The sequence below is a fragment of the Megascapheus bottae genome, chromosome 22 (assembly GCF_031878675.1).
Source record: "Megascapheus bottae isolate mThoBot1 chromosome 22, mThoBot2.hap1, whole genome shotgun sequence".
Classification (NCBI taxonomy): domain Eukaryota; kingdom Metazoa; phylum Chordata; class Mammalia; order Rodentia; family Geomyidae; genus Megascapheus; species Megascapheus bottae.
In genome coordinates this window covers 903224-921859 of record NC_143530.1, presented here as the reverse complement: position 1 = coordinate 921859, position 18636 = coordinate 903224, and the positions used below count along the sequence as shown (strand labels likewise).

General features: G+C 44.3%; 1 protein-coding gene across 1 annotated transcript in view; it reads left to right on the top strand.

Annotated features, from left to right (window-relative positions):
* The window catches only part of Prim2 (DNA primase subunit 2), an 81297-nt gene that overhangs the window by 1784 nt on the left and 60877 nt on the right, over positions 1-18636 (top strand). Inside the window, exons 3-6 of the mRNA XM_090355285.1 lie at positions 1044-1147; positions 2636-2715; positions 4815-4935; positions 17760-17849. Of these exons, the coding sequence (XP_090211411.1) occupies positions 1044-1147; positions 2636-2715; positions 4815-4935; positions 17760-17849 (395 nt within the window). The remainder of the gene's footprint in view (positions 1-1043; positions 1148-2635; positions 2716-4814; positions 4936-17759; positions 17850-18636) is intronic.

Genomic DNA, 18636 nt, shown 5'->3' with positions numbered 1-18636 from the left:
GTGGTGGGCCTGCATTTCCAGGGCTGTGTTGACATCTCTGCTTTGTCGGGGAGAAAGGGCAGGCCCCCTTTTTGTTGGTACTGTGATTTGGAAGTTAAAGTCTCTTGTTTGTTAGGGAGGTTCTCTACCACTTGAACCATCTCTAATCTTCCCTTTGTTTTGGCAAAAGATAAGGTTTTGAGCTTTTGCTTAAGCTGGTCTTCAGACCTGCCCTTCTACCTGTGACCTCTATGTAGCAGAGATAACAGGTATGTGTCCCCATGCCCAGCTTATTGGTTGAGATAGGGACTTGCTAATCTTTTGCAAGGTCTCCAACTGTGACCTTCCCAATCTCTTCTTCCCCAGTGGGTGAGGTCACCTGTTGTACCTGGAAAAATTCAAGTGTTTCCTGTGGTACTGGGGTTTGAACTCAGGGCCTTGTACAGGAGTATTGTACCTTGAGCCAAACTCTCATCCTCTGTTATGATTATATTCTTTTTTTTTTTTTCTGGTGGGTCATGGGGCTTAAAAACTCTGGGCCTAGGCGCTCTCCTTGAACTTGTCAGCTCTACCCTTGAGACACAGTGCCACTTCTAGTTTTCTGGTGATTAACTGAAGATGAGTCTCACAGACTGAGAGTGCCCAGGCTGGCTTTGACCTGTGAACCTCAGATCTCAGCCTCCTGAGTAGCTAGGATTACAGACGAGAGCCACCACGCCCTGCGTGAGTATTTTTCTTAATCAAGAGTCTGTGCTGAGTAATTGAAGCAGACTACCTGCCAGGCATAGGTTTACTTCCTACCCTGACATTTTAGTTCCCCTGCCCAGGGCTCAGTGCAGTGGGATCACCTGCCATCCCATCCCTCCCTCCTTGCCTGAACGTCGTCGGTCTGGGATTGTGCTGTGGGACATGCATGTCGTCTGCATGTGGGCACACAAGTTCAGCTGGTCTACTTGCAGGGAGAAAGCCTGCACTGCCACACTTGAAGACACCACGGATTTGCTGTCCACTGGGTTTTGTTTTTTATATATTTTTATATTTTCTTTTTCTTTGTTTTCTCTTAGTGTTAAAAACAGTAGAAAATCTTGGAGTGAGCTATGTGAAAGGAACTGAGCAGTACCAGAGTAAGTTGGAGAGTGAGATTCGCAAGCTCAAGTTTTCCTACAGAGTAAGTGAAAGAAAACACTTGGTTGGTTTGTGTTCCATTAGTGTTGAGTTACAAAGAGGTCTCCTGTTAGCACAGGGCTTTGACTTTGGTCGTCCCACTCTCAGCTGCCTAGGGTTACAGGTATGAGCCATTGACACCTTGGGTTGTTTTTTTTGTTTTGTTTTTTTGCCAGTCCTGGGCTTGAACTCAGGGCCTGAGCACTGTCCTTGGATTTTTCTCAAGGCTGGAACTCTACCACGTGAGCTTCAGCACCACTTCTGGCTTTTTCTAAGTATGTGGTACCAAGGAATCGAACCCGGGTCTTCGTGCATGCTAGGCAAGCACTCTACTACTAGGCCAAACTCCCGGCCCCCACCTTGGGTTGTTTTAAGTCAAGGTCTTGCTATGTGAATCAGGCTGGCCTTGAACTCAGTCCTTTTCAAGTTCTGAGGTTATCAGGAAGCACTGTCAAGTCTGGCTTGAAATTGTATCTTGACAGATGTGGTCATCTTTTAATCGTGGAGGCTGACTGTGAACAGCAAGTTGATGTGGCTATGGCCGATGAGTGGAGACAGGCCTGGAAATGGTGGAGGAAGTGAATTAGAGAAGGGGGTGAATGGAAGAATGTTGAATCAAAATTTGGGGGCAGGGCAGGAGTGTGACCTAGCAATAAAGTGCTTGCTAGCATGTAGGAAGCCCTGGGTTTGATTCCTTGATATCACACACATGGAAAATGCTGGAAGTGGTGCTGTGGTTCATAGTTAGAGCTCATTCTTGAGAAAGCTCAAGGACAGTGCCCAGGCCATTAATTCAAACACCAGGACTGGGGGAAAAAGTTGTGGGAAAGCAGAGAGGAAGTTACGAATGAACCCAGGACTTGGTAGATGAGTTGTGTGCAGGAGGGAAAACACGTCTTGGGACTGAGACGCTGGGTTTTGTTGTGGCCACCGTGTGGAAGTGTCTGTAGAGGTGTTTGCAGAGGAGATGACGGTGGAGGTGTCTGCAGGAGATGAAGGAGACCGGATGTCCATTGAAGAGGGATGGGAGTGTGGGAAGGAGGTAGAGAAGGACCTTTTGGTGAATGTGGCTGTAAACCTGGTTACTGGTAACACAGAAGTCTCGGGTGGGGGAAGTCTTGTGATAGTGGTGTTACTAACAATGTCAGTATGGCTTGGTCTTTGGCTTAGTGCTTCTGGAAGGTGGTGGATCCTCGAAGAGATGGGCTTGGGTGGGAGGTTTTGGGGTCTCATGGGAGGTGTAGTTTACTGGGAGCCCTGGCGCATGGAGGGAGGTCTGATCTGAGCCCAGTAGCAGTCGACTAAATGAGATGAGATGAGATCTTAGTTTTACCTGATTATAACTAAAATGATAATTACCTAGCAAGCATATTAGAAACATAGTTTACCACTTTTATTGTAGCATTGTGTTATGCCGACCCAGTGTTCCTCTGTCTCTGCTCTTATTCAAAGGCTATTTTAATCTTACTCTTTATGTACGGTTCTTTTTAAGGAAAACTCAGGCAATGAATATGAACCACGAAGAAAAGATCATATTTCTCATTTTATTTTGCGCCTTGCGTATTGCCAGTCGTGAGTATCCATTTGTTTATATACTCAAAGTCAAACTTGATGTCTTGCTTTATAAATGGGAATTTGACGCGTTACTCTGAATGTGTTGTGCTGAACTCAGAAAAAGCCAGTGTTTCCTGGGTTGAACCTTTTGAAACAGTTGTTTTTATTTAGAAAGCACTGAAAAAAATTAATCATAAAATTTCCTTGATGAACTGCTTTTCAGCTTTATGGGAGAGATTATGATTAAAATCAGAAGGGTGAAGCCAGGTACTGTGAGTCACGACTGTTATCCCAGGTGCTCGGGAGGCCGAGATCTGAGGGTTACGGTTCAAAGCCAGCCTGGGCACTAAAGACTGAGACTCTTACCTCCAATAAACTACTTAGGAAAAAAACTGGAAAAAACTAGTTGTGGTTTAAGGAATAGAGTGCCAGCCTTTAGCAAAACAGTCTCAGGGATAGCACCTAGACCCTGAGTTCAAGCCCCAGGTAGGCACATACACACAAAATAAATAAATTAGAAGCGTTTTTATTAGGAAGGATTTTTAATACTTTTTCTAGGAATTAAAATGTTTATAAGGAAAAGAAATAGTACACATACTTGAATTTGATATGCATGTTTAGAATTTGCAATGTCTAGGGCTGGGAGTTTGGCCTAGCGGTTAAAGTGCTTGCCTAGCATGCACGAAGACCCGGGTTCGATTCCTTGGTACCACATACATAGAAAAAAGCCGGAAGTGGTGCTGAGGTTCAAGTGGTAGAGCTCTAGCCTTGAGAAAGTCCAAGGACAGTGCCCAGGCCCTGAGCTCAAGCTCAGGACTGGCAAAAAAAAAAAGAATTTGCAGTGTCTATACAACATTTTAGTTTCTTAAGTCAGTGCTATCATCCAGAGTGAGAATGAGTTAGTTAGTTGCTTTTTCAGAATCCTGGCGCTACCCCCCCCCCCCTTTATTTTTGCTACTCCTGGGCTTGAGCTTAGGGCCTGAGCACTGTGCTTGGTTTTTCTCAAAAATAGAGCTTTACCACTTGAGCTACAGCACCACTTCTGGCTCCTTTTCTATGTATGTGGTACTGAGGAATTGAATCTGGGTCCTCTTGCATGCTAGGCAAGCACTCTATCACTAGGCCAAACTACCAGCCCCTTCTCTCCCTTTTCATGGCCAAATAATATAGTCATGATGTTTGTTTTTAATTGTACATTTATCAGATGAACTGTTTATTCTCCCAAAATTATGACTGAGAGTCTACTCATCAACTTTGGCCCTAGAGTTTTCTTTTTATGAAAGAGCATATGTAATTTATGTCATAAATGGATTTCTTACAAGGTGTAAAACTCATGTACAAAAGGTAGGCACTGGTAGCTCACACCTGTAATCCTAGCTACTTAGGTGGCTAAGATCTAAGGATCGCAGTTTGAAGCCAGCTAGGCAGAAGGGTCCAGGAGACTCTTACTTTCAATTAGCCACTAGAAAACCAGAAGTGGCACTGGGGCTCAAAGTAGCAGAAGGCTGGCTTTGAACAAAGGAGCTCAGGAACAGTGCTCAGGCCCTGAGTTTGAGCCCCACAGCCAGAGGAAAAAAAAAGTCACCAAGAAAATAAAATTGCATTTTTACATACAATACGGTGATTATTTATTAATATAATAATGTTAATTATTTGTCTTAGAGATTAATGTATCATTGTATTTGAAATGCTGAAGTATATTGCATACCTTACATTTTGTGAAATTATAAGCTATACAGCTTATAACTTTGCTTTGTATGGTTTGCTAATTTTAATTTATTTTATTTTTTGATAATGACAGATTTGTTTAAAGATCATAAAATTTTCTGGAATATATAAATACATATTCATTTTATTATTTGCTAATTTAAATTTATTTGGAGATAAAATTACCTCAGAGAACAGAATAACAATGACTCACACATTAAATGAACTTTTGAAACTTCATACCCAGTAGATTCCTAGAAAATTGTGTTTGAGGTATTTATAGTCTGTTATCCCAATGCAAGACATACCCTCTTTTAATTGCTGTGTTTCAACATCCTATCATGACAATTTCTTGATTTAATAATGACTGGATTTTAAATCTGTACTTATAATTCTTGTTTACATTTTAGTGAAGACCTTAGACGATGGTTCATTCAACAAGAAATGGATCTCCTTCGATTTCGCTTCAGTATTTTACCCAAGGATAAAATTCAAAGTTTCTTAAAGGACAGCCATTTGCAGTTTGAGGCAGTAAGTATATTTTTATGGAATGCCAGTTTTTAGCCTTCCTTTTTATTGATACTAAAAATGTAGCGCTCATTCTGTTTGTATTTCTGTTGAACACCTAAAAAAATAGTGTGTGATTTTGCTTCTGAGTGACATTTAGGGCAGTAAAGTCCAGACAGGGGAGTGCTTTTATCGTGGAAGTCGCTTACAGGCAAAGTCCACTCCTGGCCTTGCAGAACTCATGTCCATATTGGATTCACACTACAGGTTGTCTTCTGTATTTGTGGATCCATCTGCAGGTTCAACCTACTGTGGATCAAAATACTTGAAAGAATACTTGTGTCTGTCCTGGACACACACACAAGTCATTCCCCAAACAGCATGGGAACATAGCTACTTATGGCACTTGTGTATTAGTTATCGCCAGAAACCTGGAAGTGGAAGGAGAAGGGCTAGCTGTGCGGGTCATGCCTAGGGCCTTTTAGAGGAAGGACTAGCTGCTGAATGTGCTGGGGGGCAGGGGAGGACTGGACCCCCTTCCCTGCCCACGCCAGGAGAAGACTATAATCCTGATAGTTCCGAACTTATCTTACTCCAGTATCTACTCGGAAGTCTTGGGTGTCACCTAGACTGAAGGCAGACTTAGAATTAAAGCTGTTTTTCTTCTTCCAAAAGGGAGACACAGGCTGAAAAAGAAAAATAGGGCCAAAGTAGATTCAGACATACATCTTGGTGTTTCCCTTCTTCTCATTACTGGGGATCTGTGCTCTGTATGCTCGGCTAGTCCTCTGCCACTGATCTAAACCTAGTTGTGTAACCCTTAAAGTCAGAGGGTGCCCTTTCCTTCTGGGTGTGTCCTGTGGCTCGGCCCCAAGGCCCCAAGCAGCCCTGGCCCAGGCTCTGCTGGACACAGCACACCGAGCTGGGGTTCTCACCAGTTCCTGTGGCTCCTGTGCCTTTCCAGGTTGATGTTGCCTACTGCTGGCAATTCTGGGGTCCCAGGGTTGGCTCTGTTCCATGGCCACCCTAGGCCCTGCCCCTGCTAGGGTCTTGGCTTCTTGGCAATGCCTCCCCCCCACCCCCCTTTACCATTACGATCATGACGACGACCACACAAATAACCCCTAAGAAATTTTGAACTTTGCCTAGTCTTTCCAAGCCTGCTGCGGAATTGCTGTAAGTGCCGTACAGCAAGCATCCTGCGCTTTTCCTAGCCTGCTCCTTCAGACCTCTGACCTCTGCTCATTCTCAGGCCCAGAGCGCTCCACATGTTCAGTTATAGCAGCACCTTCTTGTTCTCAGGTGCTGTTGCTTGAGCAGAATAAGGATACTAGAGAGGGTAATCTACAACCCTTTTTGTTGACTGTCTGTTTAGTCAGATAGTTTGGAAGCTGGAAAGATCATGTGGGATGTTTGGTGGAGTCCTCATATTGTATTATAACACGGCGGAAAAACAAGAATGTAAAGAGGCTGGGAGTGAAGACTCGGTGGCAGCCTTGTTTATAACAGAGAGAGAGAGAGAGCCCACGAGAGAGAGAGCCCTCGAGGGCTCCCCTGTGACTAATCACAGGCCACAGCTGCTGCCCCGAGGAATTAAACAGCAACAAGAGTTTTGGTGGGGACAAACTGCATACCAGCCACAGCGCAGTGCAAATTAAATTGTGGATGACACGGTCCATTTTGGTAGATTTGCTAATCTGTCCTTCTTTTCCTTATACGTATTTATTTACTGTTAGGCTGATTGAAGTCAGGGCACTGGTGCATGCTGGGTGAGCATCATGCCACTAAGCTGAAGCCCAGGCTCTTTCTGTATCTTTCAAATGAGGGTAACAGTCTCCACCTCACAATACTGGAGGTCTTAGCAGGCAGTGTGCATGTCTTGCCTTGTGCACAGCCTGCCTGGGCCCTCGTGCATGGTGTACCTGGGCCTGCATGTGTGGCTTACCTAGGCCCATGTAGGGGAAGTGTGCTAGTGCACGTGCACATGGCCTGTTTGGGTCCCCGCTCGAGGCCTGCCTGGTGTGTGTGTACGAGGTGTGCCCTCTCATGAGGCCTGCCTGGTGTGTGTGTACGAGGTGTGCCCTCACTCGAGGCCTGCCTGGTGTGTGTGTACGAGGTATATCCTCTCATGAGGCCTGCCTGGTGTGTGTGTACGAGGTATATCCTCTCATGAGGCCTGCCTGGTGTGTGTGTACGAGGTGTGCCCTCGCTCGAGGCCTGCCTGGTGTGTGTGTACGAGGTGTGCCCTCACTCGAGGCCTGCCTGGTGTGTGTGTACGAGGTATATCCTCTCATGAGGCCTACCTGGTGTGTGTGTACGAGGTGTGCCCTCGCTCGAGGCCTGCCTGGTGTGTGTGTACGAGGTATATCCTCTCATGAGGCCTGCCTGGTGTGTGTGTACGAGGTGTGCCCTCACTCGAGGCCTGCCTGGTGTGTGTGTACGAGGTATATCCTCTCATGAGGCCTGCCTGGTGTGTGTGTACAAGGTATATCCTCTCATGAGGCCTGCCTGGTGTGTGTGTACGAGGTATATCCTCTCATGAGGCCTGCCTGGTGTGTGTGTACGAGGTGTGTCCTCTCATGAGGCCTGCCTGGTGTGTGTGTACGAGGTGTGCCCTCGCTCGAGGCCTACCTGGTGTGTGTGTACGAGGTGTGCCCTCATGAGGCCTGCCTGGTGTGTGTGTACGAGGTGTGCCCTCATGAGGCCTGCCTGGTGTGTGTGTACGAGGTGTGCCCTCATGAGGCCTGCCTGGTGTGTGTGTACGAGGTGTGCCCTCACTCGAGGCCTGCCTGGTGTGTGTGTACGAGGTGTGCCCTCGCTCGAGGCCTGCCTGGGCCTGTGTGCTCTGTGTTTTGTGCACGTGGCCTGCCTGGCGCCATGGTAGCAGGTGATCTAAAGGACAAGAGAAGCAGCAGAGCCTGTCACTGCAGAACTTGCGAGTCACCCGGAAACAGGCAAGTTTTAACCAATATATTGCCAGTTAGTATCATGTTTTATTGTTGCTTTGCTGCGCCTTTGTGCTTAAGGCTGGCTTTTTGGTTGTTAGTTGGAGATATGAGTCTCATGGATTTTCCTGCCTGGGGTGTGATTTTAAATGAGCAGAAGTTCTTACATATAGAGCTATGTCCTAAATGCCTGATAATGTTATATACATATACATATATATATATATATACATACACACACACACACACTATCAAAATAGCCTTGTTGAATAACATTTCTAGTATTAAATATTAGCTATACTATGAAGTGTTACTTATGTTTTCTGATGGTCTTCTCAAGAAGATGCAGAGCTTTACTAGGAATACAGTATTTTTTCACTTTGTATTCTAATATTTTTCTGCTTTTTTTGTCATTCGTGGGACTTGAACCCTGGGCTTAGGTATTGTCCCTGAGCACTTCATTCAGCTCAAGGCTACAGCTCTGCCCTTTGAGTCACAGTGCCACTTCTGGTTAAATGAAGATAAGGACTTTAGTGCCTGAGCTGGCTTTGAACCTCAGCTTTCAGATCTCAGCCTCCTGAGTAGCTAGGATGACAGGCATGAGCCACAGCACATGGCATATATTCTAGTATTTTTCTTTCCCTTAAATTCTCTGAAAAAATTCAGTCCTTTGGCCGGGAGTTTGGCCTAGTGGTTAAAGTGCTTGCCTAGCATGCACGAAGACCCCGGTTCAATTCCTTGGTCCCACATATATAGAAAAAGCCGGAAGTGGTGCTGAGGCTCAAGTGGTAGAGTTCTAGCCTCGAGAAAGTCCAAGGACAGTGCTCAGGCCCTGAACTCAAGCCCAGGACTGGCAAAAAACAAACAAACAAAAACAAAAATTCAGTCCTTTTTGGTTGAGGTCCTCGATTGTTGATTAGTTTGAGTGTAGGTTAGGTTGCCTTTTCCTTGATCTTTTGGATAGGAATAAGAGTGTAGCATGTGGTGTGTTCATGGTGTTGTGAAAATAGTAATGCAGTATTCTTAGTTGTCGAGGGGCTAAATCTGAGTTACGAAGGGAAGAGGAATTGTGGCAACACCAGTTTTTCAGTAAGCTGAGCCCTGTATCTCTGCCCTGCTACTCCACAATTCAGGCACCCTAAGAACAGACCATTAAGGTCCTGCTCTGGACTTAGCTCCTTCATTTCCTTACCCACCGCTGTGTTAGGTCTGTAGCTGTTGATAGCTGCGTCTGCTGCTTTGATTCCTTTTCTCTCTGGCCAAATAGTGCTGGGCCCATTCCAGCACTCAAGAGGTTGCGAGTCAAGAGAACCCTCTTGTCACCCCCAGTGGAGCCTGATAACCACATCTATTTCATGTTGTCGTCCATCGTTAACTCACAGATGAAGGCTACTGTGTGAGCACTAGAAAACCCAGAGTGCTACGTGGAAACTTGCATCAGTCAGGTCCTTGTGTGCTACAAAAGGTCTGGATCTGGTAAGTGCTGTGAGGAGGCAGGACAGAAGTTATTCATGAATACCTGACATTTGTGTGTGTTTGTGGAGTGCCAGCCACTTTCTACATGTTTATGTGGATTATATAATTTAATCCTCACAGCAACCATGGAAGAACCTGGGGGTTAAGTCACCTCCCTGCCAGTGGGACTTTAGGTAGTTTGAGAAGTATAAATTACAAAGCATGGGTTTCTTCACAGCTTGTCCTTAACTAGCACTGAAAGGGAGTGGAATCCATGCTGACATTTAAGGTGACAGGGCTCATTAAAAGGGATATATAAACACAGGTGTTAGTTTAGAGATCACATTAATGGAGGAAATTAAAGCATTAACTGTAATTTTACTAAGATGTTTCACTGACAGTTCTTGGCAGAACTAAAAACTAAATACATTAAATATATCACAAGTCATTTCCCTAAACATGCTGTCTCTAGAGAACACATTATCTGCCTGCAACTTAATTGTTAAAAAATTCATTATCAAGCTTGTGGCCCTTCTGTATTTTTTTTTTCTTTTCACCTTTGGTACCATTTACCCTTTTGAAAATATGAAAGATGTTTTTCAATGTTACTTAAGCATCCTATGTATTTTTTTCTTACATGCTGGAGATTGAACCCAGGGCTTTGTGCATGCTAAGCAAATGCTGCACTACTGACTTTGATCCTATCCCTAAAATGTAGCTTTCAGGCCGACACATCTCTTCAGCTGTTATCATATCTGGAGGTTTTCTTATGTCTGTGTATCACATACTGCCATATCCTGTAAGAACTCATGCACAGCAGATAAAGAAGGCCCAAAGGGGGCTGGGAGTTTGGCCTAGTGGTAGAGTGCTTGCCTAGCATGCATGAAGACCTGAGTTTGATTCCTCGGTACTACATACATAGAATGAAGCCAGAAGTGGTGCTGTGGCTCAAGTGGTAGAGCTCTGGCCTTGAGAAAGCCCAAGGACAGTGCTCAGGCCCTGAGCTGAAGCCCAGGACTGGCAAAAAAAAGGGGGGGGGGGGAGTGGTGCTGTGGCTCAAGTGGTAGAGCTCTAGCCTTGAGAAGAAGTCCAAGGACAGTGTTTAGGCCCTGAGCCTAAGCCCTGACTGGCAAAAAGAAAAAAAAGGGTGGCTTAGAATTCACAATCATGTAAATAACTGTAATAGTTGTATAAGGAAGTGGAAGACTGAATTGTACAGTGAGACATAAGGTTCATGCCAGGCAGTCTTCACGAAGTCTTACTGGTGTCTGTGTTCATGAATGGCCACATGAAAGACTAAATGACAGCTTGAACTACAGTATTGGCTGTGGGAATTGGGAAGCATGGTACATTGTGGAAGTGGACTACGGAAGAAGGAGTACAACCGAGGAGGATTTCATTCCCTCGGGTACAGAGGCTGGGAATAGTAGAATGTTAGTGATTATGGAGCCCATAACAAGAGTGAGCTTTGGGACCAGACAGTGTGTTTGCTTGTGAAAATGTTACTGTGAGTGGACCAGTGGAGATAGGCAGTAGATAATCCAGAATGTTCAGCTGAGGTCAGGAGGCGATAGCTGAAAAGATATCATTAAAACAATACATAAAATAGCCCGTTCCTGTGTGAAGAAGGCTGTCAAGGGAGTGAGTACGAGTGAAAGCACTGGGAATACTGATTGCCTAGTGGATATTATAAGCTTCACCATAAGGAGACTGCCACGTGGTTCAGTCAGAAAAGGGTTGATAGCGGGGAGAGCAAACTGCCAGCTCACCCCAGATAGAGGCAGAGAGTGGAGAGGAAAAGGGAGGAGGGCAAGATGGAGCGGAGTGGAAGGGAACCTATGGTAGAGAGAGATTACCTAGGGAAAGGCTGGGAGGTGTGACCACAGCAAATGGGGAACCTCTCCTTGTTGAGAGGAGCCTTGCCGTGGGGGTTCAGGAAGTGACCTTAGTGGATGAGGAGGTGACTTCAGAGTCGGGGTCTTTTGCGGACTCACAGTAAGTGAGGTGATGGGCAGGTGACTGCTGGTAAGGAGGAGGAAATAGGAGGGGGCTGTTCTCCAGGCCCTTGGGTAATTGCCTAGCCTTTTGGTGCTTCATTTTCTTTACCCTAACAAGGTGGGAAAATTGTGGTGTCTCTTTGTTGTGAGATTGAACAGAAGATCTGTGTAGGCTGCACAGAGCTCTGCAGACTTGCAGGGCCTACTTACTTTTGCTGTCTTAGTTCTTACTGATTTAGAGTTTCCTTACACATAGGAAAGCTGAATAACTCTAATACTTCCAATTCTGGAAGTTCCTGAAAATATTTAAAATTAAGCAAGTGATCTTGTTAGTGATTTTTTTTTTTTTCCCCAGTCCTGGGGCTTGAGCTCAGGGCCTGAGCACTGTCTTTGGACTTTCTCAAAACTAGAGCTCCACCACTTGAGCCACAGCACCACTTCTGGCTTTTTCTATGTATGTGGTACTGTGGAATTGAACCTGGGTCTTCGTGCATGCTAGGCAAGCACTCTATCACTTGGCCAAACTCCCAGCCCTTGTTAGAGTGATTTAAAACAAAATTGCTTCAATTAGAACCTTGGGGTTTTGAATATCTATCTGGTCTGTTTCAGTTTGGGTAGCAATTTTTTTGATAACTGTATAATTAACTTATTTCTTTCTTGACATTTAATATTTGTTGACTCATACTTTGGTATGATAATTTCACCTTCATTTTTCTCCTCTGGTGAAGAACTTTGAGGACTTAGAGGCAGACTCTTGTTCTCTTGAACTAGGTAGACAGTGGGCTAAATGAGAGGCTGTGAGACTAAGCTGGGCTCTCTTGACAGGGTTGTACCAGCAAGGCGGCAGGGAACCTGCCTGTGTTTGCATGTTTCTTTCCTGTGGTGAGAGTGTGCTCTAGAAGCGTCATTTGGGGGCGCCAAAGCACTGCTTTTTCTTTCACTGCTCCATCTGGAGGAGAAGCAAGCAACAGGGAACAATGTTGGGTTCCCAGGCATGCAGCTTCCTTCTGCTTTGAATGGAGAGGTTATAAACTGTAAATGAATAAGATGAAGTATATATGCACGGAATGTTTTAGCTAGAGTGATTACCACTTGAGGTCCACAGGTGGGCACCTCAGCTATCCTTGACTCTTTCCCTACCCTTGTTCATGATGGAGCCACATCTGCACAGAAATAGATAAGATGATCCTACTTCACCTATCTTGGTTTGAGTTTGGTTATATTATTTTTGTATTGCTCTTAAGTATAATCTTTTTTTTTTCTTTTCACCATTCCTCTTATAACATGTACACACACACACACACACACACACACACACACACACAGATCCATAGTTTGGGTAGATTTATAGCAGGTTTAAGATTTGATTTATCGCAGTGTTTAGTAGGTTGCTACCTGGAATCATAAGAAGAGTTTATTTTTGAATGTTCTCTATCTTCATTTTTTCTGAGAGGAGCTTCTGTTGTATAATGGAGAGGTTGACTCCACAAGAATGTCTTCATTAGAAACTGGGATTTAATGTGTATTAGAGGTGGTGGTGGTGGTCTCCACTAACACTTAAGCTTTGCTGTCTGTTACTTGGCCTTGTCTATCAAGCCAAGCACTGCTTACATGTGTTTTGGGGTTTTTTTTTGTTTGTTTTTTGTTTTTTGTTTTTTTGCCAGTCCTGTGCTTGAGCTTAGGGCCTGAGCACTGTCCTTGGACTTTCTCAAGGCTAGAGCTCTACCACTTGAGCCTCAGCACCACTTCCGGCTTTTTCTACGTATGTGGTACTGAGGAATTGAACCCGGCTCTTCGTGCATGCTAGGCAAGCTCTCTACCACTAGGCCACACTCCTGGCCCCTTACATGTGTTTTGTTAGTGAGCAGGGATGTTCTGAGTGGGCTAAGGAGGGACCGTGTGAGAAAAGGTGATTTCTCCTGAGGAAGGAGTCAGTCAGCTCGATGCGGTAGAATGGCCTTACTCCTTCCTTGAAAATTGGCAGGATCTCCGTACCTCGGCAGTGGGGATCCAGCCCCTGCTGTTCTAGTGGCAAAAGAAGGAGGCTTCTTCCTCCCGCCTTCTCTTTTCTTTTCTTTAAAAAATGCTGTTTGATTTTAATGTGCATGAAGTTGGCCTGTAGGGAGTAGATAAAAACCAAAATAAAATATTTTCTTCTCTTCTGAGTTTTGCATTTAATTGCCCCAAATGACAGAATTAGCCTAGATGTGAAATGCTAGGTTTCAGGAAATGAAGATGAAATTAGTGTGTACTTTTTAAAATTTTTACTATATATGTGATAAAATTAGATAATTAAGGCATTTAAAAAAAGTCTAACTGATAAATTCACCTGTTCACCTTCTTAAACCTAAGCAGCATAATTTGCCTAAATTATACAAAATGCTAATTAAAGGGTTTAATCTACTAATCTCAGTTTGATTAGAGGCAGGTGCTGATTTTCTCCACAAGTGTGGAGAGATCATTATTTAAAACCAACTTTTCAAACTTAATGAAGACATAAACTCAAGGACTAACCAACACTGGAGTTATCAGTGTATTTTCAGTGTAGTGTAGGAGCAGAGTACCAAGGACGTAATGTATACCATGTCACTCTGAATTTCAGTCGTCTCAGACTTTAAGAGTTGACTGAGATCAATAGACTCTCTAGTCATGCCTTTGATGGTATTATGGGGCTTTGATATTTTTTTAATCTGTTTTTTTTTTTTTCTCTCTTTTTTCTTCTCTTTCTGTAATGAGTCAAGATAGCACAGGGAGCAGAGACAATCTTATTCATGCATGTTCAAACATGTGTACGAAACAAGCAGAATGTATCAGACAAGCATGTCATCAGAGGTAGCAGGAAATAACCTGCAGACAGGTTGGTGTTAGTGCAAACAAGGAGAAAGAATCTTAGTTTAGTAACTGAGCAAGAAGTTGGAATCATGCACCCAGCCTTTTTATTTGCCCTGGGGTGGACACTAGCACTACCATTTAGGAGTTGTTTTTCTTTCTCATTTCTTCATTTATAAACCAAAGAAAAATTGTACTAGACTGTGGCTGAAGGCCTTAATAAGTGCATACCTACTATTCAGCATTTAGAAGAGTAGAAGGCCTGTAGGAAGCAATGATGTTAACTACTGCAGTGAATAATTACCATTACAGTTTTTTTTGTTTTTTTGTTTTTTTTGCCAGACCTGGGCTTGAGCTCAGGGACTGAGCACTGTCCTTGGATTTTCTCAAGGCTAGAGCTCTTCCCCTGGAGCCTCAGCACCATTTCCAGCTTTTTTTTTTTTTTTTTTTTTACTAGCTATGTGGTACTGAGGAATTGAACCCGGGTCTTCGTGCATGCTAGGCAAGCACTCTACCACTAGGCCAAACTCCCAGCCCACCATTACAGATTTTGCACGAACTTGGTGTGTGTATGTGGGGAAAAGTGGGTATAATCCAGTACTCACGTGAATCATTTTAAGTTTGCTACACATGTGTGAATGGCAGTAAGAATTTCATTGTGTATAGTAATAGAATTAATGCTAGTGGCTCAATGGAAGGAATGAGTACTGATGGTAGCCCATGAATATATATATAGTCAAGTGCTCGTTTAACAACTGGACAAAAGACTGATAGGTCAGCCACGATGATGGTTACGCTTGAGTCACTCCAGTTCCATTGCTGATAGGTTGAGAGGACTGGCCGTGGGGTGAGATAGGACAGAGTCTCTAGAATCTCTCCACTACCTTCATGCTACTGGAGCGTGTACTACCGTGTTTTCCTACCTGTACATGATGTACACAGGCACCATGTGCATGCACGTAGCACCCCCAGTCCTTTACCAGTTTCTAACGAGCATAATGCTAATGTCATCAATCAGTAAGTCACCTCTAGCTCTAGGGTTTGAACTCAGGACTTCCTGTTCGCAAGGCAGATGCTTGGGAAGAAGGATTTCTGTTCCTAGAGAAGGAATGTGATAATGGCTGTGTTCGGTATAGCACAATCTCCTCTTGAAGCTGTTTTTCCTCTCATGTACCTATTTAATCTATTGTCTGAACAAGTTTTCAGCCTCACCTTCTATAGGAACACTCCATTCCCCCACCTATTTGAACCTTTTTTTTGTTATTGTTAATTTAGCATACTTTAGTTGTACGAGATGGATTTCCTTGTGACATCTCCATATATGTATGCAATGTATCCCATCAACCTCACTTCCTCTAATGTCCTCCTTATCTCGCTCTCTTCTTTGTAAAATATTTTCCACTGGTTTCTTTGTCTGTTTTCATACACGTATGTAAGAGAGGTTCACATTGATGCTACTGGTTAAAAACTGACGCAGCGCTTGTGCTCCTGTGGAGAAGAGTAGAAAGGAGATCTGTCCATCGATGGGCAGAGACGAGTGGCCCCTGGGCAGTGTAGACAAGGCTGCCTCGTACCACTTTTTAGTGTTAACTGACCTGAAGAAGGCCCGATGGAATACACTCCTGAAGGAGCTCATGGCTTCTTCTGTCATGCATTTCTTCCCTCCCTCCCTCCCTCCTCTCTTCCCCCCTTTCTGTGCTAGTACTGAGGTTTGAACTAGGGGCTCCTGCTCGTTTGGTTGCTTGCTTTCCTTATTGCTCACCTTGTGCTCTACCACAAGCAAAAGGTTCCTCTAGTAAAAAGCCTTTTGTTTTTACAGTACTGAGGTTTAAACGTGGAGCTTTATGCTTCTCGGCCGATATTTTACCACTGAGCCATACCTCTAGTTGCATCTATTTTATGTTCAGATGAAGCACTGAAGCATTGTAGGACTGTAGGTAGGGACAGTGCTGTGATTTGGGACAAAATAAGCATTATATGAATGTAAATAGGGATAGCACTGTAAATTTGAGGAGTTTCTGGGGCTTCCTACCTCTTTACCCACTCAGCAACATGGAGAAGGTAGCTGAATTGCTCCAGGCAGCAGAAGCTGTGGAGAGCTGAGACTGTGGAAGGCCAAAGTCTATAAGAAGAGTCTTGAAGTGAAAGCTGGCAAGCCCTGGTCTCTGAAGCAGTTCCCCAGAGCCACCAAAGGCTAAGAGCCAAGGACTTTGGAACTGTTTCACTAGCTGCTACCTGAGTTGCTGGCATTTTTAGCTTCCTGAAATAAGCTTCTGACTTGAGCTCCTAGAGCTGCAAGTCTTTGGCTTTGAAAGCTTGGGGCTGCTTGAGTTTCATAGACTTCTTCAGTTTATAGGTGACTATCTTTTATTGATTCTAGACATTTCTGGGTTTTTCTCCTCCCTCCCTCCTTCCCTCCCCATTTTCCAGTCCTGGGTCTTGAATTCAGGCCTGGCCTCTGTCCCTAAGGCTCTGTTACTCAAGGCTAGCACTCTCCTGTTGAGCCACAGCAGCACTTTTGACATTTTCAGAATAATTTATTAGAGGTAAAAGTTTCTTTCTGGCCCAGGAAGGCTTTGAACCATGATCCTCAGATCTCAGTCTCTTGAGTAGCTAGGATTACAGATGTGAACCACCAGCATGCGGTTTTAATTCTCAGTTATTATTGTTTAAAATTTTCATTCCTTTTTGCTCTCTGGGATTGCAGGCAAATGTATGCCAGACATCGTTAGCCAGTTTATCAGAGCTCTCTGAGCTGTGCATTTCATTTTAAGTATGTGATGTGCAATCACACATGCAGTTTATGTTATGTTGTGAGCAAGGGTGTGTTAGGAGAGCACAGTTCAAGTCAGGGTAGGCCGTACACTGGTGACAGCTGAGTCTGTGACTTGTCAAGAGTGTGTGCCCATACTCCATTGGTCCATCTACAGCCTTGCTTTGTGTTCCCTGGACCCAAGGACTCAGGCTGAGTGGCCTGTAGCCTGGAATTCCACTTGCTGTAGCAGAAAGAGAGGGAGCTAAGATAGTGTCGTGACTATAGGCTTTGCTTAGATAGGACGCCCACCACTTCTGGCCAGATCATCAAGTCAGCACAGCACACTGGCTTGTGAGCATGACAGCCTCACTTGCTGTCACCAGTGGTTGAGCACTTCCTAAAGACCGGGTTCTCTTTCCATTTAGCTAGTAAGGTGACAAGGTCGTGGGACTGGACTTGCTATAGTGAACAAGTGTGAGATGGAGTTAAAACCTCAGACCCACCAACAGCCAAAACATTTGTGATGATCCACCCACATTCTACCATTTATATTTTCTGTAGGGATTGTTTTAGCATAGATTGACCCTTCATCCACTCATCAGACATAGTAAGTTGCAGAAGTCAGTGAGCCTCCCAGGAAATTCTACAGCATGTTAACAGTTCCCTTTTTCCACTTATCATAAGTACGGCCACATGTAGCTTTCTTTTGGGCATTAGGAGCTGCCAGATAGTTGTGCACAGTGACTGCACCATTTACATTCCCGTGCATGACGTGAGCATTCCTGTTCCCGCACCCTGGCCAACATTGTTTTCCTCACAGCAGTGCCTCAGACACTTTACAACACTGAAAAGTATCTTTTCATTTAGATAAGTGATGAAGAGAAGAGCTACCGAGAGCAGGACATTACTGCCTCATCGCCTGGTGGGGTTAAGTTGGAACTGGAGTCTGTGTATAAGGTATGTAAACATTTCTTTGGATTTGTTTCACATGAACGCTAGAGATTTTTATGCATCTGTAGTTCACCTTGCAAACGGCCTGCCCTCCCACAGCTGTCCCCTCTCCTGCACACACCCTGTCCTTGTCATGAGGGTGAGGGGCACTCTGGCCCTGCCCTCCTGACCACTGTGGGTCACTCTGCTAAAGAGAACCCATCCATTCAGTATTGTGTCCTACACAGTCCATCCCGTAGAGCTGTTTGGGTTCTGTAGGTCCCTCTCTTGTTCTTCTCAAATAATAAGTAAGCTTCGTGGGGATGAGACTATGTTACAGTTACAGAAATCAGAACATTTATTACAAGCCATGTGCTTAAAAGATACAGGATGTGCTTATGGTGTGAAATGTCATGTGTGAAGAATGGTAGGCATATAGAACTCACTCTTCCCTAAAGTTTGGATTCATAGCCCACTTAGGGATCAGGTTTCACCTAATTTTTAACCTTATTTTAAAAAGGAAAAGAGCAACTTTGAGAATAAGGACCATTTTCACAGTTAACTAATAAATTCTGCTCATGTCTCAAAATAATTAATTGATTAATTTGCCTGTCCCGGGGCTTGAACTCAGGGTTTAAGCACTGTCCTTGGGTTTTCTTAAGGGTAGTTCTCTACCACTTGAGCCACAGTACCACTTCTGGCCTTCTCTATGTATGTGGTACCAAGGAATCAAACCTGGTTCTTAGTGCATGCTAGGCAAGCACTCTTACCACTGGGCCAAACTCCCAGCCCTCAAAATTTTTTAGTATAGTTC